Raw genomic sequence first — 21,415 nt, 5'->3', positions numbered from 1 at the left:
GGAACAGTGTTGTAAATACAACTTAACCACTGATTTCTAGTTGTGTCCTCTTTTGGAAGGCCAAACAAAGTATTTTCACGAAACACACGAAACACACAGCATCTTCACGACATGGCGGCGGCGGTGGCAGCAACAATACTATAGCAAGTATGCCTTCTGGGATCTTATCTATTCACAAACAGCTTGTAACACTCCAAAGAGAAAGGAAAACTTGAAATCGCATCATATGACCCCTTTAAGACCACTGTAACGCACATAGAAAATGTACAAATAAAGATGATTTTAGATGTTTAATTACTATTTGGAGCATTGGGATTGCTAGACGAGGGCTTAGTGAACTCATTTTTGTGAAAACCTCAAATTTGACTAAAACTGACATTTTTCACTTTTTTGCGTGTAGCTCAAAATTAATCCGACTCAGCACGGGTCCGATTTGCCAGCACGGGTCACATATGTGTATTAACGTAGTTTGCTTAAAATCTGTTAACCTGTAGGAGGACGCCTATGCACAGAAGCATTCTTTGTTTACATTAGTTCAAAGCTACTACTAGTTTTAATGTAAAACAATGTAATTAACTTGATAAACTATACATCATTAAAAAGGTCTAAGACTCAAGCTTCATTTTTTGAACCTTACAGTGACAGTAATTTCTTAATTTATGTCAGGAGGCATGTCAATGAAATGCTCTTTATTTTTGTTTGCAAAAAGCACATTTATTTTTTCTCATTTCAGTTTTCATTTGCAATTTTTGTTTGCAAAACTTTCTTTTCTTTTGCAATAGCTCAATTCTTTTGCAAGTATATGTGGCACTGAATTGACTCCATACACATGTGTGTAACGGAGCCGACGAGACTTGAGGATCCATGTGCAAGCTTTTATTTATAAACATGGTCAGAACACAGGCAGGGTCAAACAATAGCAAACAGGTATAGTACGGGCAAGACACAAGAATAATACAAGAGCAGACAAGGATCTCCGACCAGCAAACGACATCCAGAGGGCTAGACAGAGAGAGATAATCCAGGTACACGATAATAGTCCAGGTAGGGGCAAACAGAGTCCAAACGGCAAGACGACAGGGCAATCCAAAAACAAAGGCAGAGATATATACATGGGAAAACAGGCAAGGCAAGACTAGACTAAACTAAACTAGGAACTATGAAAAAGACAAAACTATGACAATAAACTGGCTCCGTATAGCAGCTAACACTAGGAGAGTGGAAAACGCAGAACAATACTAGAGACCAAACAGGAAATAAACACGGAATGGCTTGGTAAAGTAGCTAACACTTGGAGAGTAAAAAACGCTAGACAATACTCAACGATCTGAACAGGAACTGAGTGGGTGTTAAATAGAGTGTGTAATAGCTCTCAGGTGAGCGTGTGATTAGTGACAGCTGTGTGATCAGTGCATTCAGCTGTGTCAGTGCAATGGATGATGGGAACTGTAGTCCGGAGTGACATGTAACAGTCTGTGTAGTGTGAGAGTCCATGTAGTGAGCGGGTGACCTCTGGTGGTGAATGAACGGAGTTCGTAGACCGGATTCGTGACAATGTGATTTCATACAAAATTGCCACCTGATAAATAGTTACTCTCATGTAACTTTTTACACGAGATCTGTTTGGCCTCTATCAACATTGCAAGAATCCAAAAACTGACCTATATATGCAGTTCACTGCACTATCAACACATTCACATGACAGTTTGTAACTTTTTTACATTTTGGCCAATTGATGATTTATTCATAAGAAATCACCATAAAATTACATTTTACAATTACAAATTGCAAAAGTAAAATTTACTAATGAGATTGAGTTGGCAGTTTCCAACTGTATTGAACACTAGTAAAACACCAACAACTTTAATTAGAGCTATATAGAGCTCAAAGGCATGTAGAAGAAACTAAAATGTTTTCTTTTGTTTGTACCATCAGTATGTGGTTTGTTATTTTCAAACTGAGAGCATTAAACTTTTACCTCCACTCACCGGACATGTCACCACAGGCATGTTTTTCTTGGATTTTTGTTTTAATAATAAGAAAATGTAAGCAGTGTTTACTCATGCCAAACTCATTGCTACAATACTACATTTGGGTGGTAGCCAGACCGGTGTTCTGGGGTAAATCAAAAGAGCCCACCCCAACCAAATCTCTATGATATTCTCATCCCTATTTTGAATCCTCCTTCAATATAAGTATGATATATTTTTGGTGTTTTTATCATCCACCAGGCAAGTCCTAGTACATAATATTGAATAGTAATTGTGAATACTGTTTAGGATGGATAGTATGTGAACTGAGACGTAGCCTGTCTCTTATCCATATTCACTTTCTGTATGGCTTTCCTCAATAGATTAGCTTGGTAAGAGAATCAGAGTTAGGATGTAACTCAGGAAGGGCTAAACGTGTGTCAGCCTTTCAGACACAGGATTGCTCACAAAGCTTTTCATTAGGGTCATGGGCAGCCATACATCTTCCAGATTAAACGATGTCTCATACACAGTAATTTTCCTTGCCTGGCCCTCCTGCTGGAAAAAAAAATCACCCAGTTGACAAGGGAAGAGCGGCCCTGCTTTTAAATTACACTGTCAGAACCAGACACAGGCTTAGTGGATGATATTTATGTAACTCTTATTGTTATCACCAAAAATACAGTATTAAAATACTCAATCCATATTCTTTTTTGAACTTGAGGATGTTTTTGTATATGAGTATAACTTACTTTGACACAAAACTCACATACTGTTTGTTCTATGGAGGTGATTGATCAGTCTGGCATCATTGTTGATATGTATTTACATGTAAGGTACAAAAACATACTTTTATGAATGTTTGGGTATGTTGAAACATGTACTGCAACATCTAAAACAAAAGTAGTATTAGGTATTTACCACTAGAATCCTGAAATATTTACAAATCCTATATATCATTTAGTATTTTGTAGATATATTTTAGATCCTTTAACTGTACCCCCAAACCTAAACATCAGCACAAAATCAACAATATAAAAAAAAAACAGACAGAAAAAAATTAAAATAAGTAATAAAATGTATTAAAATAAATATTAAATAAATATTATTCTAAATAAATATAAAAATGTAATTAATAATATTGAAATATTTTAATAAAATAAATATTATAAATGAATATAATACAATAAATATAATAATATTATATATAATATACATACATACACATTAAAAAGAAAAACACACAGACAAGTTTATTCACAATAAATGGAAAAAAGCAGTACCAAAGTAGTGGAAAATGATGTAGTCGTATTTGATATTTGACATGAAACCTTTGTTGTAACACTTCTTTTAGCATATTTTACATTTTAAGGGAATTTCAGTTATTGTAGCTACTAAGGTTGTTGACAAAGATCGCTGGATAAATTAAACATAGACTTTTCCGTTCTGAATGATTCTGTTCCCATACACAACACTTACAGTGCAAGAATAAAATCTATGACATTTATGATCATTTTATAGTGTGTTTATAGTGTATTTTATGGTTAATTATTATTCACATCATATTGAGATAACGTCTCGGTTACGTACGTAACCCTCGTTCCCTGATGGAGGGAACGGAGATGTTATGTCGTGACGACATTAGAGGTCTAAATTGGGAGCCCAATCATCTCTGAGTTTAAGAGAAAATACCAATGAAAATTGGCTAGTGGATTTTGCACGCTGAGCCACTCCCCATGCCCATGGGTATATAAGGCGACAGCGCGCATCCACTCATTAGGTTTTACACCGAGGAGCCGAGAACATGTCACAGCACCAGCGAGTGATTCAAGATTGTGGCATGGGGACATAACGTCTCCATTCCCTCCATCAGGGAATGAGGGTTACGTACGTAACCGAGACGTTCCCTATCTGTCGGTCACTACGAGTTATGTCGTGATGACATTAGAGGTCTATGGAAAACGTCACAACCCTGTGGTGCTGCAAATGTTGACAAATCTTCCCAAAGCCCCAGCGCAAATTCACTGACCTTGGTACCGAAGGGGACCAAATGGTGAATACATCGCTGCTGGAGAAGGCCATGCTGCTGTTCTGTCCACAAAAAAAGATTTTGGAAGGGATTTCAACCTTCAGTGAAAGATTGCTTAAAATCTTTCCTATTTGTTCTTTTCAGCCTGGCAGAACAATGGGGAAGCGAGCCTTAAGGAAAAGGTCGCTACGGAGACCACATCCTACCCGTAGGGAGGTGACGTGCAGATACTGATATGGACTGACCCAGGGGCAGTACTACATGTGGAATGGGTCTCTGAGGCAGGTCCTACCTTAGAGTAGGGATGGAACAACTGCCAGAAGACACTGATAGAGCGGGTCTGTCAAGGGAAGACACGGGTTCACCGAGAGGGAAACCTTACCGTGGCTGAATACACATATGGGATTAGCCATAGGGAATCAAGCCATATGGACACCCAGCCCAGTACAGGGGCTGACCGGGACTCCGGGCATGCAAACACCAGTACTGGGCCTGGCATCAGACTGCTCCGCCAAGTCTGACTGTCGGGCATGCTGGAGGATGCTCGACCAGGGTTCGCCAACCGGGGAACTCTACTGGGAGAAGAAAGGTGCTTGCATCCCCGTGTGAGGGGGAATGGCGCAGCAAACGAGACACTGAGCCAGTTCTTCCCGCCAAGTACCTGTTACCCAACACACGGGAAGAAACCGGCTCTACACGGAGGTTGTAAAACCTCGCTAAGGTGTTAGGTGTCGCCCAGCCCGCAGCTCGACAAATGTCCGCCAGAGAGGCGTCATGCGGCAGCGCCCAGGAGAAGGCAACACTCCGAGTGGAGTGGGCTCTCACCCCCAGGGGGCACGGCTCGCCTTGGGATTGGTAAACCATCCACTATCCAGTGGGCTAACCTCTGCTTGGAGACAGCCTTCCCTTTCTGCTGACCTCCAAGGCAGACAAGGAGCTGCTCAGAGCTTCTGAAGCTCTGGGTGCGGTCCACATATATGCGTAACGCTCTTACGAGACACAGCAACGCCAAGGCTGGATCTGCCTGCTCCGGGGGCAACGCTTGCAGGCTCACCACCTGATCTCGGAAGGGAGTGGTGGGAACCTTGGGCACGTATCCAGGCCAGGGTCTCAGGAAAACGTGAGAGTAGGCCGGCCCGAACACAAGGCACTCTTCACTAACCGAAAATGCTTGGAGGTCTCCGACCCTCTTGATGGAAGTGAGTGCGATCAGAAGCGCTGTCTTAAGAGACAGGAACTTCAGCTCAACTGAATCGAGCGGCTCAAAGGGACCCCTCTGAAGTCCCGCCAGGACAACAGAGAGATCCCAGGAGGGTATCAGGGGTGTCCTAGGAGGATTCAACCTTCTGGCACCCCTCAGGAACCTAGCGATCAGGTCATGCTTTCCCAGGGACCGGCTGTCCACTGCATCGTGCAAGGTGGAGGGTGACAGCCTATGCTCCAACCTTTCTTGCAGGAAAGAAAGCACTACTCCCTAATCGAGCATCTCCATGGTCCCCTCGGTGAGAAGAACACCAATTCGTGAACAGACTCCACTTCAAAGCATAGGCTTGCCTCGTAGAGGGAGCTCTATCCTGAGTGATAGTGTCTACCACCGCTGCCGCATCCAGATCTCTGGAACCTCCACATGTGGCTCCTGGATGGTACGCGGCAGACCTAAGTGATCTGCCGCCAGCGGTGGTAGACACTATCACTCAGGCTTGAGCTCCCTCTACGAGGCAAGCCTATGCCATATAGTGCTCAGCACCTGAGAAAGAAGGTCCTTCCTAAGGGGGATGTGCCAGGGAGGAGCTGTCGCGAGGAGCATGAGTTCCGAAAACCAGGTCCGGGTGGGCCAGTAAGGCGCAACCAACAGGACCTGTTCCTCGTCCTCCCTGACCTTGCACAGTGTCTGTGCGAGCAGCCTCACTGGGGGAAACGCATATTTGCACAGAGCCAGGGGTCAGCTGTGTGCCAGTGCATCCGTGCCCAGGGGGGCCTGGGTCAGGGAATAGTACAGCTGGCAGTGGGAGGACTCGTGGGAAGCAAACAGGTCCACCTGAGCTTCCCCGAATCGACTCCAAATCAGCTGGACCGTCTGGGGATGGAGTCGCCATTCTCCGGGGAAAGTGAATTGTTGTAAGAGCGCGTTGGCCGCACGTTGGAGCTCCCCCGGAATGTGGACGGCACGCAGCGACTTGAGCCCGTCTGACTCCAGAGGAGGAGATGGCGGGCGAATTGTGACATGTGACGTGACCGTAGACCGCCCTGATGGTTGATGTACGAAACAGCCACAGTGTTGTCCGTGCGGACCAACACGTGCTTGTCCAGCAGCAGCGGCCGGAACTGCCGCAAAGCTAGATGCACTGCCAGCAACTCCAGACAGTTGATGTGCCAAAGCAGTCGAGGTCCTGTCCAGGACCCTGAGGCTGCCTGCCCGTTGCACGTAGCACCCCAGCCCGTATTGGAGGCATCTGTCGTGACCACGACATGCCGGGACACTTGTTCTAAGGACACCCCGACCCGTAGAAAAGCAAGGTCCATCCAGGGGCTGAATAGGCTGTGACACATTGGCGTGATGGTGACACAATGTGTACCGCGACGCCATGCCCATCTAGGGACTCGGGAGTGTAACCAGTGCTGAAGTGGTCTCATATGAAGCAATCCGAGCAGCGTGACTGCAGCTGCGGATGCCATATGCCCCAGGAGCCTCTGAAAATGTTTCAGTGGTACCACTGTCCTGACTCTGAAGGAACTTAGGCAGTTCAGCACTGACTGGGCACGTTCGTTGGTGAGACGTGCCATCATACTCACAGAGTCTAACTCCATACTGAGATAAGATATTCTCTGCACAGGGGAGAGTTTGCTATTCTCTCGGTTGACCTGACGCCCCAACTGACTGAGGTGCCGAAGCACCAGGTCCCTGTGATCGCACAACTCCTCTCATGACCAGGCCATGATGAGCCAGTCGTCGAGATAGTTAAGGATCCTGATGCCCACTTCCCATAGTGGGGCAAGGGCGCCCTCCGTGACTTTCATGAAGACACGGGGGGACAGGGACAGCCCGAAGGGGAGGAGCTTGTACTGCCATGCCCGACCCTTAAACGCAAACCGTAGGAATGGTCTGTGATGAGGAAGAATCGAGACATGAAAGTACGCATCCTTCAGGTCGATCACTGCAAACCAATCCTGGGCTTGAATGCATTTGATAATACGTTTCTGCATCAACATCTTGAACGTGAGCTTATGAAGGGCCGATTCAAAACTCGCAGATCCAAGATGGGTCGAAGGCCACCGCTTTTCTTGGGTACAATGAAGTAAGGGCTGTAAATCCCCTTCCTCATCTCGACTGGAGGGACTTGCTTGATTGCATCCTTCGCCAATAGGACAGAAATCTCCTCGTGCAAGACAGAGGCGTCTCAGACTGCCACCGAAGTCTCGAGAATGCCGTTGAACTTGGGAGGTCGCCTAGTGAATTGAATCGTGTAGTCGAGTCGAACCATCCGAATGAGCCAGCGGGACGGGTTGGGCAGCGCAAGCCACGCTCCCAAACTCCGTACGAGTGGCACCAAAGGGACCGTCGACGTACCCGCAGTGGTGCAGCGATGGAGAGATGTGCTGGGTGGCCCAAAAGGCATCGCGTTCTGAGTCATCACAGCAAAACTCCCCGTGTCCCTGGATGGACTGACAAGAGCCGCATGGAGAGGCGTTGCATCTCTGAAACATGATCTCTTGGCCACTGGCAACAGGGGGCATCATGGGTGATGGTGAGGAAGCGGTGCGTCGCTCACTGTCAACCCACGAGCCTTGCAACCCGGAGGAAAAGGAAACTGCTCTTTCTTTGAAAATGTGGAACAAAGGATTCTCCACCCGGCCCTCCTCCGGGGGAAGGAGCGGCACTGTCTTCGCCACCTCCTGAAGAGCAGTCTCCCACATCTCCGGGTTGCCCGTGTCAGGGCCGCTTCGTCGTCTTCTTGGAGGACTTAGCGGCCGGGTGCGACACGGGGGGCGCCGCTCTCCTGTGTGGGGCTCGATGCACCGGCCTTGATGGTGTCTCAGCGCAGGGCGGAGCCAGAATGGAGGACGCAGGAGAGCGCCCACGGCGACGAGCAGGCTGAAAGATGACAGCTTACAGGCTTTGGACGGGAGACACAGACGATTCCTCCAAGTAGCGGTGTTTTGTGGGCACAGGTGCACCGCAACCGCTCTCTCCACCTAGGGAATGTCTACATACCCCCTGGCTGCCCCGCCATCGAGGGTAGTGAGGACGGAAGAGGGAGACGAGCGGCTTCTGGTCATTAAAGGGACCGTCCACGACTTCGTCATCTCTTCATGCATCTCCGGGATGAAAGGAACTGGAGCAGAATGCGGCTGTGAACCACGCTCTGTGCCGAGAAACCAATCATCAAGCCGCGAGCGCTCAGGGCTTGGCGGTGTAGTCACCTCCAGCCCGAAGCTCACGGCTGCCCGGGCAAGCATGGCCGATGCTTATGGCAGAGAAACCAGGACGGGTAGTGACAGAGGGGTCCGTCCACGACTTCGTCACCTCTTCATGCACCTCCGGGAAGAAAGGAACTGGGGCAGGACGCGGTTGTGAGCCGCGCTCCGCACCCAGAAACCATTCATCCAGCCGCGAGCACTCAGGACTGGGCGGTGTAGTCACCTCCAGCCCGATGCTCGCAGCTGCCCGGGCAAGCATGACCGACAGCTCTGGGTCAGATTCGGCAGTGGCGACAACACCGAGGGGGGCAGCCCCGCAGAATCTTCATCCTCAGAGGCTGATAGCCCATCCCCCGATGCTGCAATCGACATCTGATCCTTCGGCGGACCACCGAATCACACGCTGGGAACGCCGTGAGATGGCCCTGCAGAACCACTCGGCAGCCGCACAGGACATGCATTGCGGGAGGAGTGAGAGGTCCGTGGGCCATGGCCCGACGGAGAAGCTCTCACTGTTACCCTCACATCTTCCAGAGCACTAGCCGGCGGTCCTCTGCTTGCGGCAGAGAAACAGGGACGGGTAGTGACAGAGGGGTCTGCTCCACTCCCCTTGAGGAGAGAGAGACGCGATCACAGCGATGCCATGGTCATACGCCCACAATAGACGCATGACTCATCCACGAGCGCCGCTTCAGTGTGCTGAAGGCTCAGACACTGAAGACAGCAATCGTGGCCATCAACAGAAGACAGGAAGCGACCACATCCAGAAGGACATGGACGAAACTGCATCTTGAAAAAGCTCTTTTAGTCTTTTTCAACTGCTCTTTTAGTCTAAGCGCCCAGGAGAATCGCTCTGCAGGGACACAGCTGTACTGCGCCGTAACACCAACCAGGAACAGCCCGCTTTCAACACAAAGACGAATGGCTTTGTAGTGAATGTGTGACATTAACTCCGAAGAAAAAATCGAATGAGTGGAGGCGCGCTGTCGCCTTATATACCCATGGGCATGGGGAGTGGCTCAGCATGCAAAATCCACTAGCCAATTTTCATTGCCGTTTTCTCTTAAACTCAGAGATGACTGGGCTCCCAAGTTAGACCCCTAGTGTCGTCACGACATAACGTCTCCGTTCCCTCCATCAGGGAATGAGGGTTATGTACAGTATGTAACCGAGGCGTTATTTTCCACATAGAAATGGATAATGAATTTTGGTATGAGGGTGTCAACGTAGTTTCAAGATGATTTCATGTCAAAAAGACCCTGTTTTAAGGATATACATTTCAGATCTATGGTTTCAACCAATACCATGCTTTCTCTTTCAATATGGCATGTAGTGAATGTCTCTAGCAAAGCATTGATACAATAATGTATTTGTACAGCAGCAGTGATATCGCCTTCTCTCCCTCTGCGGCCCAGACCTTTTAGTGTAGCTCTCCAATAGCACTGGAGTTTGATGGGTTTATGGCATGCATTTAAAGCTCTTCTCTCATGGGCCATACAGCCACACCATCTCCCATGATACATTAAACTCATTACCGCATTTCTGAGATTTTCTCTTTTAAAAGCAGTGATGAAATTGCTTACCATTAAAAACAAACGAAGATCCCTTAAAAATATGGTAACAACAGAAACCCTCCGTGGCAAACCTCATACCGACAGAAAGAAGTGCATAGGATCCCAGAGAATTAGACACAGACACTTAAGCTGTATGATTTACTGTCACCATTAACTGTGCTCCAATAAAAACCTCAATCCCTTAGAAAGCACTGTTATACTGCCATATTTACAGCCGTTATACATGCTTGTAGCAGAGTCGGCGACATTCAGCACTTAAACATTCCAGTTCAGCTCTAGAATTTCAATTGAGGTAGCAAAGAGGATGCAGAATCGAATTTAATATTAGAATATATTAGATATTAGATATTAGATGATACCTCATATTAATTAGATGACATTAGATGATATTAATATTCTGTGTTGTTAATGCCACCTATAGAAATTTGTATTCAATTTATTTTACTATCTTTAATAAATTACTATTTATTTTTTGGCCCATGATGAAGAAAAGTGTTATTTTAGTTGTTTATATATATATATATAGTATTTACAAAAATTTTGAATTAGCTTTTATTTAATATTTTCAGTTTTCATTTACATTTTTTAAAATTAATTTTATTTATTTAATTTTGTTATGTGCTTTTGTCATGTATATTTATTTCAGTTTTATATTTCTTTTCAGTAATTTTAGTACTTTAACTTATTTGTATTGCTTATTTTCATAAGCTTTTTTTGTTATTTTTCATCTAATATAAATATCCCAGTACTTTAGTACTGTACATTTAGTTCTGGAACTAAAGCGGTGCGAAAGGCCCTATAGTGACCGTCAGATAGGGAACTGCTGTGTCCTATGGCAAACAAAATAAATATTACATAAGTAATGATTAAATGATCACAGACATTTTATTCACTTTAAGATTTTAAAGTGTAGTTTTAAAGTAGTTGGACTAATACCTCAAATCATATAGGTTGATTGATGCTAATAGTATAAATTATCATTTTTTATTATTATTATTGTATGGTGGATAAAAACAGCCAAAAAAATAAATAAATAATAAAATAAAATCCCATATTTTAAATAAATGAAGATTTGAACTATAGAGACAAGAGTATCATAGAGGCATGTGGGTGGGCTCTTTTGATTTGGACCACATTGTATCTACCCAAAACACCCTAGCAATGTGGTAAATGCCCTACAGAACCTTGACAATGCTCTAGAAACCATCCACAACATCCTAAGTGTGAGTTTTGAATGTGCATCCTTTAAATATGTAAAAATCTAGTGTTTAAATCACATTGTGCTATATATATATACACATGACTTATGAGGTAGCCTATACAGTATAAGGCAATCAGTAACCCACAGTAAAGCCTTTACAAATGAATTGCTGTGGCCATGCGAAAAGAGAAAGCGAAAAGTTCGACTAATTATGCAGCTGTCTATAACAGTCCACCGCTTTACCTTTTGTTTCCCTTTCCAGGGTGAATAAAAAGCCCATAATGTGGGCTTTTAAAAGAGACAATTTAGCTGTCACACATTTACCAGTCACACATCAACCAGTCAATTATGAACCATCAATCATTTCAAAAGAGCACAATCACGTCTGCTTTTAGTGGAAAGAAACACACATATACAATCGCTCCAAAAAGTATTCAATCACCTAAGCTGCACTTAAAACGTATGAATGACATTACAATATGTAACAAAACGTCAAACCAAGTGACATTAACTTAAAAAAAAATATAAAAAAACGGCAAAAAAAGCAAAACATTTAACAAAATATGTACAATCATGTCTGCTTTTAGTGGAAAGAAACACACATATACAGTCGCTCCAAAAAAGTATTCAATCACCTAAGCTGCACTTAAAATGTATGAATGACATTACAATAACACACAAAACGTCAAACCAAGTGACATTAATTAAAAAAAAAAAAAAAAAAAGCAAAACATTTAACAAAAAGAATGTCCTTCAGGTTTTGGTACATGTTTTTTTATGAAATCCTTATTGATTTTTATAAACTAAACATAAGAACTTTGATATTGTTAGAAGTATTTGAAGATGAATGTTACTGGACTGAAGCAACTTCTTGTTCTTATGTTCTGTGTGTTTTGTTTCATTTTCATGGACATTTCGTTTGTTTTACTCAGTTACCTCTGGCTACGTTCACACTGCGAGCCAGTGCGCAATTCAGATTTTTGCACAGATCCGATTTTTTTGTATAGCTGTTCACATTGTTGTTTTAAATGTGGCCAATATCAGATTATGAACAGGGTTTCCAGGTTTTCACAACAAAATCCGCCCAATTGCTTCTCAAAACTAGTCCAAAACTAGCCCAATTATGTGCTGGGGGTTATATATCGCGTTAGTGGGGTTGCTTTAACCCACGGAGTTGAAAAACAACCAGTGGAAACGATGAAAAAGTAGCCCAATTCCGTGTGAAAACTGTGGACTTGGCAACACTTACGCTGTCATACGGAAGTCTTTTGCTGAAAAAAAAGTACACACTTTTGAGTGTGCAGTAGAAGAGTAGGCAAGCTTTGGAACATACTATCTCGTCATACAACTTAACCATTTAACGGTCCGCTTTGTCGCATAATTACACGCATCCTGTCACTGTAAACTGGCCTTGTCACTCATCTTGTCACAGTTAACATCCTCCACATTTCATTTAACTTCCTACCGTATTGGAGAGAAATGAAGTAGCACGTTGATCTGCCAGCCGTGGGTCTCTTTATGCAGAGAACTCTGCTCATATTTTTTGCGTAATGATGCATTTAAAAGTTAATGGCCAAACGGATGTTTATAAAAGTTAACATTGTTGCTGTAGATGAAATATCCTAACACAGATAACATTAAATACATTTTTTTAACAGGTTAAATATTGATTATTAGTAACTCAAACCCCTTTATCTAAACCTCTACATAACCGTCGGTCACGCACAACTGCCATGTTTATAGTTTTTTAACATTTTTTTTAATCATTCGTGTTTGTAGTTCTGAACAGAATCATTCGTCAAAGCGCAATGGATTGTGGGTAATATTAGCCATCAGAGTGTGCACGGATCCACACTTCAAAAATCTACCTAAAATAGTAGACCATACGGGGACTTCTGGCATAGGCTGCTCTTTTCAACATACTATGCTTTGGGACACACTTATTTTAATCTCACATACTATTTAGGATGGATAGTAAAACATTGGGATGCAGGGAAAGTAAGCGATTATGTGTTTATTTATAGTGTGAGCTGCGCAGCAGAAAACAGCGAGATTGTGCGCAGGCAATAGGAAAAATAAAGACAAGGATGTGACAGAAGAGAGCAGAGTTTTGAAACTTTTATGATAGGAGCCCTCATGTTTTGCTTGTATATAGAGTTGTCACAGCCAGAGGGGGGGCACGTGCCCCCTCAGATTTCTGAGCCAAGTGGATTTTGAATGCAGCTTCCAAAAGACAAAAAATAGCCGAATATTCTTTTTTATATTTGATACAATCACACCGGTGTGATTAGAACGTTCAGTGCATCATATCACCAGCTGCTAAATTCAAATCTGCGTTCGCTGGCTGGCGCTGAGCCAGGTACAGACGTGTTTTTACAGCACTGTGCATTATAACTAATCACACACAAATCTGTTGAGTTTATGAATGCAATGGCCAATCAAAGAAGTTCAGATATTAATTTCACAGTGTAAACAGCTTCAGTGATTTTAATGGGAGTTTTTGAAATTGCCTGAACTCTGGCTAGACTGAATGAAAATGTTCTTTGATAATGTAAATGTTCTTTGCTCTCTGTAAAATGAAAGTGTTATAATTAGTAAGTTACAATGTTGTTATTAAATTCACATTAAATACAAAGTCGGTCGTATTAAAAATATTTTGTGGCATGACACCCATATCTGGTACTTAAGTAAAATGTCGGGTTTTTATGTGTAGTTAATAGATTACACTAGTCTACTTTGCCCATCACCATTTATTGATTAAATAACATAATCAATAAAGGTGCAAAACGCATTTACTTGCACATATTTGAGAATCGAGATATTTCCTGATATAGGTAACACGTTTGGAAATATTTCAAATAAAAAGGAATATCAGCCTATATCAGTTATACAGTGCTGTCGTGGCTGCTGTGAATCACATGACAAGCATGACCCCCCACACACACATGCCCCCCAGAGTTAATTTTGACAGCAAATTTTTATTTAGTTTTAGTCATAGTCTTTTGACTAAAATGTCATTTAGTTTTAGTCATATTTTAGTAATCTGAATTGTTTTTAGCTTTAGTCTGTTGGTTTGGCATGCTCATGACAGTGCTTCATAGCATGCGTTTGCATATTCATGTGGATGGAGATTTTTTTTCAAAATGGAAGAAGGAAAAACTACATTTATAAAAATACCCGTGTACGTGTGGACATGGTTTGAGTCACATGTGAGCAAAAAAAAAAAAAATCAGATTTGGGCCACATTTGCCTGCAGTGTAAACGTAGCCACAGTTTCCTTTGTTCTGTTTCCTGCCAGTACTTAGTTACCATAGTTACTGATTAATAATTTCACACCTGTTTGTCTTTGAGTTCATTATCCCTGTGTATTTAGACCCTCCAGTTTGTTCAGTTCTGGTTCTAGTATTGTTTCTATGTTGTGTGGTACAAGCTGTTGCATAGCCTACTTATCATTTGTGGATTACCTGAGTTAGTTTTGTTTAAATAAATACCTTTTTGTTATTTGAACCCTTTTTTCGTCATCCATTTAGTCCAACCATGACACAACTTAGGTTTCTCTGTAAAAAAAAAAAAAAAAAGTAAGGAAAGTAAATTTACTGCTAATTTTCTGCCAGGGCATTATCCGTTAAGTTAATGGACATTTCCTTTAACCTTAAAATACACAACACAATGCAAGATCTAATTAAAAAAAAGGGAAAAATCAATATTGAAAATTATTTCATATCAACACAGTACATTGTGCCCTGTGGCTTTTTGTGTGTGTTGATGTGAAAAAGTTCTCACAAAAGTAGTGCACCCCGTGAAAAATTTTGTGGCAAACTTTGTGTTTCTCGCAAAACTTTTGTGATTGAAGTAATATATTACTATAATACTAAATTTGCTTTTGTGCAATATTTTTGCAAGACAACGTAAATGTTTTGTGAAACATTGAAATGTAATTTTTCCTCCCATCTCATATTATTTTCCATCAGAGTACACACAAACATTTATGATAAGATAATAATATTTGAAATATGTCAACGTTTTGAGAAACTATGACACAAAGTCTTCATGTCTTGTATTTAAAATGTAGAAAAAGGAAATGTCAGGATTTTGGAGAGTGATCTGTCAGTTCAAGAGGGGATGCTTGTCACCTTCCATTGCCAAGCGAGTGGCTGGTATCCGGACCCTTCAGTGTCCTGGGTGGTCAGTGGCACCACTGTGGACAGAGGCGACTACAACACCAGCAGTCTCCAGGACCCCAAAGGCCTTTCCAACTCCACCAGTGTGCTTCAGATAAAAGCAGAGACAAGCAGCACAGTGGAGTGTTGGGCATCTGTGTCTGCCGCTGTAGCCCACCAAAGCAGCAGTGTCAAGCTGACTGTTGGTAAGAGTGATTGGATATTAATGAGCTCATCATGCAAGTAAACTAATAAGCATTACAGATGATTATTTATTAAAAAAAAAATTACCGATCATTAGGACACATTTCTCAATACTTTGGTCACTTTTTCAGTACTCTTCATACAGTGAGCACAACAGCAGTCTAATGTGGGCTAAACTGTAGATAATTTTCCATTGCTTTGATATAAAATACTTTCAGTGAATACAGCTTTCAAAAACATTCATTCTTTTCTCTCTTTGACACAACCACCAATATAATTCTATGTACCAACAAGGCAATTCACACGTTTACAAACTCTTAAACTTAAACTATGTTGTGTCTTAAACACAACATAACATAACATAAACATATCTCGAAACTGAATAAGACAGCAATTTGCTACATTTCTACATATTGAAATATATTCCAAATGTAAAAATAAATAAATAAAATGAAATACAATCAAAACAATTAGATGTAGCTGAACACACTCATATAGAACGTGTACAAAAGAGAACGACTATACAATAGGAATAATTTTGTACCGTAATGTAAACATGTACTGACCATGTAACACAGGGGTGTTCAAACTCGGTCCTGGAGGGCCAATGTCCTGCAGAGTTTAGTTCCAACCCCAATTAAACACACCCGAACCAGTTAATCAGGGTTTTACCAGGCATGCTAGAAACGCCCAGGCAGGTGTGTTGAGGCAAGTTGGAGCTAAACTCTGCCGAACCGAGGACCGAGTTTGGAGAACCCTGAAACCATATACTGAATTTTGTGAGAGCTTGTTTTATAAAGATATTTGACTAAAGGAAATACGTATAATTTTACCTGTTATTTATCTGTTGTCAGTGTTTTTTTTTTATGAATGACAATGTGTGCTTGCTGGGTGAAACATTTGCTAGTGTTATGGAAGAATGACTTGATTTGATTAGTTTTGGTGCATTTTGAATGTGAAATTACTGCTGTGCCAAGCTGTAAGGAAAACTGCATGACTACACTCTAAAAAATGCTGGGTTGTTTCAACCCAACTTTGGGTCAAATATGGACTAACCCAACTTTTGGGTTAAAAATTTAATTAAAAAATTTAACCCAACAGCTGGGTTAGTCCATATTTGACCCAAAGTTGGGTTGAAACAACCCAGCATTTTTTAGAGTGTAGTATTGAGAAATGTGTACTAGCAATTATTATAACAAAATTACAGCTACATTTTTTTAGCTTCACATCATATTACATTCTAAAACATTAAAAGGATGCATAATATATCAATATTAATTTCATAAAAAGCTAAAAAGCTTTTTTTTTAATATATTTTTTGCTTGATTCAATTCAATTTTAATTTAGAGCTACTGTTAGATTATATACACGACAGTCTATATGAAATAAATATCAGTATTGACAGTAGGCTGTAAATGATTTATCCTCATCATAGCTGCAAAAATACTGATTAAATGCATTGGGTCAATTTTTTGCATATAAACGTTGCCATAAATGTACAAATGTGTTTTGCAGTGGCACCGTAAGCACCACAGGACTACACAGTTGTGATCGCTGTGATAGTGTCTGTGTGTACGATCATTCTGCTGGCAGTGCTCATCCTGATCTTGTACTATAGAAAAAAACTGACAAGTAAGGGAATCCATTTTTCATTTCTCTTAAAAGTTCCCTTTAAAACTCTCCTGCAAGTTATTAAACCAATGAAGGGGGAAGTTAAAGCAGTGCTTGCCATAAATTGGACCAACAGCAAGAACACATTGTAGGTTGAGCTGTCAGCAACGAGGCAGTTTAAAGGTTTTACTGCATCACTCACCTGTCTCCTAAAGTGCTTGCACAGCATTTAGGTAAATGTATAATCCGTTTCAGACAGAAAACCTGTTAACAATGTCTTTGTTAACAAGTTCTTTCTTTATTCATTATATGTCAAATCACACATTATCAGTGGTTAAATTAAAGAGATGTTCTAACATCAATGGTAATTAAAACTCTTTACAACTAATTTTTTTTGATTTCGTAACTGTACATGAGGTATTACATATTTGTTAAGAGTACTGACAGATTTGAAAATGGGAATTGTCATCCATTTTATTTCCTTATAAGCCATTTCACACATTTAAAAAAACCTCTGGCATATGTGCAAACGTGTTTCACTGCTAAAACATTCAATGTGAATATTTATATATTTAATAAAATTCAAGAAAATGTTTATAGAATATTATAAGTATATTTTGCAAGGTGCCATAAGAGCCCCTAAGGGAACATAGTGATGGAAAAAAATAAAAGATGGGAGGAAGAATTAAATTTCAATGCTTTTGTGTTTGCTCGCAAAACATTTGCGTTGTCTCGCAGCTATTGGATTCCCCCAAGAAACTTTGCGCTCGCTTTCAAAAGCACTGAAATATAGTTTTTCTTCCCACTGCATATTATTTCCATTCCAAAAGTTATGCAAGAGAACATTTCTTTTTTTTTCACCATTTCACCACGATTTCTAAGACTGTTTAGCATGACATTGAAGAACAACAACACCATATTTTGATCTGTACAATTCCATATATATATATGTATGTATGTATGGAATTGTACAGATCTGTCTATCTATCTATCTATCTATCTATCTATCTATCTACACACACACACACACACAATGCAGCTCTGGAATTTGTTACTGTCTCATATCCTCTTGTTGCACCAGCTACTAATATGTCATCGCTAGTTAAGCTTGCTACCAGATGACTACTGCTGCCTGAGGCTAGAACCAGAAATTTTAAGTTACACGTATGTTTTTCTCTTTACATTTACAGAATCAAGCTCTGAAAATAAATTCAGGTAAGACATTTTTGTGTATACCATACCTGTTTTGAGGCTTTTCTGAATGCACCAACTGGACCTCTGTTAAACATACAACATCCAGAAGAAGGGAAATGATCTATTAGTGACAGAAGTCTTAATCTCTCTGAACATTGCACATTATCTGTTTTCCCAGTTCTAAACCACTAACACTGACAGGCATAAAAAGACAAGATCCAGCTAACAAAAAAAGGTCCCCAGAATGTCCCTCTTTGTCGGAGTTGCAAGGTGTCAGGTCCAGTGTTGGGAAGGTTACTTTGGAAATGTAACAGGTTACAGATTACAAGTTACCCTATTTAAAATGTAACTGTTTCAGTTACGTTATTAAAGTAATGTGACTGATTTCACTTGATTACTTTTTGATTACTTTTCTAAATTTCTATTGTTTTCAAATTGTAATTATTTTGAAACATTTAAAGCAGGCAGGGTTAACGTTACAGTGGTACTCAACACTGATTACTGTCAGACTTTCAGAATCCTTCTTCACTTGAATTAAGATTAGGCCTATAATAATTTAATTGTAAAGCACAACCACCTCAAAATCGGACTTTAGCAGCTCTTTTTACTTTGAGATCCTTTTGAGGTTAAATACAGATTTAAAATCATAAGATATAGTTTAATAACTATGATACTGTTTTTGGAATCAAATCTTTGCATAGCTATGACAGCAAACACTGGCATCTAACAATGCCTTGGAAAAAAAAACTGTTAATCTTAATTTTTTTAAAAATCATATACATAAACCAAAATAGGAAATAAAACAGTTATCAAGCATGTGTCTGTGTCCTCAACTCCTGAAACATTGGTGTCTCATATTTTAAATACTGTATATGTGTGAAAATATTCAGATGTAACTCCCTTTGTAATCATTAACATTTTCATAAGTAACTGTAACAGATTACAGTTACATTTATTTTAATTAAATTACGTAATGTAGTTACATGTAACTAGTTACTCCCCAACACTGGTCAGGTCTGATGATAAAAGCCCATGCATGGGCGACTGGATTTTTCAAGTGTTGTAATGGAAATGGCAGATGAGGGACGAAACAGGGACGTTCGCAAACTGGCTCCGACGAATGTCATCCGAACGTCCGCCAGCGAACGTTAAAAAGCGGACCAAAACCGGACGTCCGCCAGCGAACGTCAAAAAGAGGACCAAATGCGGACGTAAGTGGACGTCCTCAAAACGTCCGCCAGCGAACGTTACACAGCGGACGTACTGCGGACCTAAACGGACGTTCGGAACGTCCGGGGGACGTCCCCTGTTTGCTGGGGCATTTTCCACAAATTCCAAACACTGCTACAAAATTAAATGGAGTATGACATTTTGCTCAGTTCAGCATACTACTATACTACTGTTATTTCTAGTTCATTTATGCAAAAGATAACCTGATATCCATCTTCATTTGCCAAAATGTGGAGTATGCAACAGAACATACACTATGCTATATTGTATCCCACAATACAATGCGCTTGAGTTCACCTTTCATTTTTTCCATCATTTTTTAAAATATTTTTTTTATACAAAATAGGTTCAGAAATGCAAAATAACCATATTGTTTATTGTTGCGTAGTGAATATTATTTTATATACTATTTTGTGTTGTAATCATTATATGATGTATGCTTTACAATATGTAGTAAAGAGTACTCTAGTGTTCCATTTTGGACATAGCCACTGACTCTTACATTGAAAGAATATTAGTAAAAAATATTATTTAACGTCACTAAATCAAACTCTATACATCGGTTCATAACAACAAGTTAAATCAGGTAGAAATAGTTCTTTAAGGGAATAATCACAGATTACCACTTCTTGCAGTGTGGCTTGAGAAAAAGATTAATGTATTGCATTTGCCTTTCCAGCTGCTCCTCGTGGACTGTCAATTTAAGCAGTCGGAGGAGGTCTGTTGCTGATGAAACCAGAGGAAAAGTTAACCCAGGATACCACGCCGAACACGTAACAAGTAATAACATCAAAATACATTGCAGAACAGAACACCCAGTGTAATGATGTGCTAAACAAAAATAAATGGGGGATTATGCCTACTTTATGTAAAATATTTTCACAGAAATAAAACAAGAAAACGCTCCAGTTACTGATGTAACCTCGATTCCATGAGATAAGGGAATGAGCGCTGTGTATGGGGAAACGTCTCCAGGTTACGTATGTAAACATGGTTCCCTGAGGGAACGAGGCGCTGCGTCAAAACGCTATGGGAATACCTTCAGCGTGACCACGCTCTGAATCATGTGTGTAATCAGACCAATGAATGAATGAAGCAAGCACTCGCAGGCATGCCGGAAGTATGGCACTGAGAAGCAGCATCTCGTTCCCTCAAGGAACCATAGTTCCATACCTTCCCTTTCAGGAACTCGAGCTGCATCGAAACGCTTTGGAAAACGAGTATGCCCACGCCGACAGACTTACAAATCCCTGCCTAGTGTGGAAGAGCACAGCTAGGGTGAGAGAACAGAAGAGCCAGGAGTAGTTCGCATATCTAGGCCATAGAACCTGACGAACGTGAGGGGCGTGGACCAACCCGCAGTGTTGCAGATGTCTTGCATAGACACACCTGCCAGAAAGGACTTGGAGGCTGCCACACTTCTAGTAGAGTGAGCCTTGACCCCCAGAGGCGAGGGGAGATCAGAGGACTCATGAGAAAAGGAGAAGGCATCACTATCCACAGGCTGAGGGTCTGTTTTGTAGCAGGAAGACCTCTCTTAAGGGGACCGTAGCACACAAGTAGTTGGTCCGCCCTTCTCCACAGGACAGCTCTGTGGACGTATGTGTCCAGTGCTTGCACTGGACACATACAATTAAGCTTCTGCTGGTCGGGCTCCCGGAAGTGAGGAGGACAGAAGGCCTGGAGTACGACAGGCCGCGGTTTAGAGGAGGGGACCTTAGGAACCTAACCCGCTCTAGGGCAGAGGAAAGCCTTAGCCAGACCAGGCGCAAAGTCTAGGGGCCACTGAGAGGGCCTGCAGATCCCCAACCCTCTTGAGAGAA

General features: G+C 41.5%; 1 protein-coding gene and 1 long non-coding RNA gene across 2 annotated transcripts in view; both read left to right on the top strand.

Moving 5' to 3' along the window:
- LOC107677050 (immunoglobulin superfamily member 5-like) overlaps positions 1-15,705 on the top strand; it is a 37,687-nt gene extending 21,982 nt beyond the window's left edge. Inside the window, exons 4-5 of the mRNA XM_016471840.1 lie at positions 15,266-15,559; positions 15,689-15,705. Coding sequence (XP_016327326.1) covers positions 15,266-15,559; positions 15,689-15,705 — 311 coding nt within the window. The remainder of the gene's footprint in view (positions 1-15,265; positions 15,560-15,688) is intronic.
- A 1,376-nt stretch (positions 15,706-17,081) lies between these two features.
- Positions 17,082-21,415, top strand: part of LOC107677046 (uncharacterized) — a 15,606-nt gene continuing 11,272 nt past the window's right edge. The window contains exons 1-3 of the long non-coding RNA XR_001632800.1: positions 17,082-17,189; positions 18,359-18,383; positions 20,272-20,372. This is a non-coding gene — a long non-coding RNA (uncharacterized LOC107677046). The remainder of the gene's footprint in view (positions 17,190-18,358; positions 18,384-20,271; positions 20,373-21,415) is intronic.

This window comes from Sinocyclocheilus anshuiensis, unplaced genomic scaffold (genome assembly GCF_001515605.1).
Source record: "Sinocyclocheilus anshuiensis isolate Anshui unplaced genomic scaffold, SAMN03320099.WGS_v1.1 scaffold24, whole genome shotgun sequence".
Lineage (NCBI taxonomy): Eukaryota > Metazoa > Chordata > Actinopteri > Cypriniformes > Cyprinidae > Sinocyclocheilus > Sinocyclocheilus anshuiensis.
The sequence above is the reverse complement of the archived record's forward strand: the minus strand, read 5'-3'. Positions and strand labels throughout refer to the sequence as shown.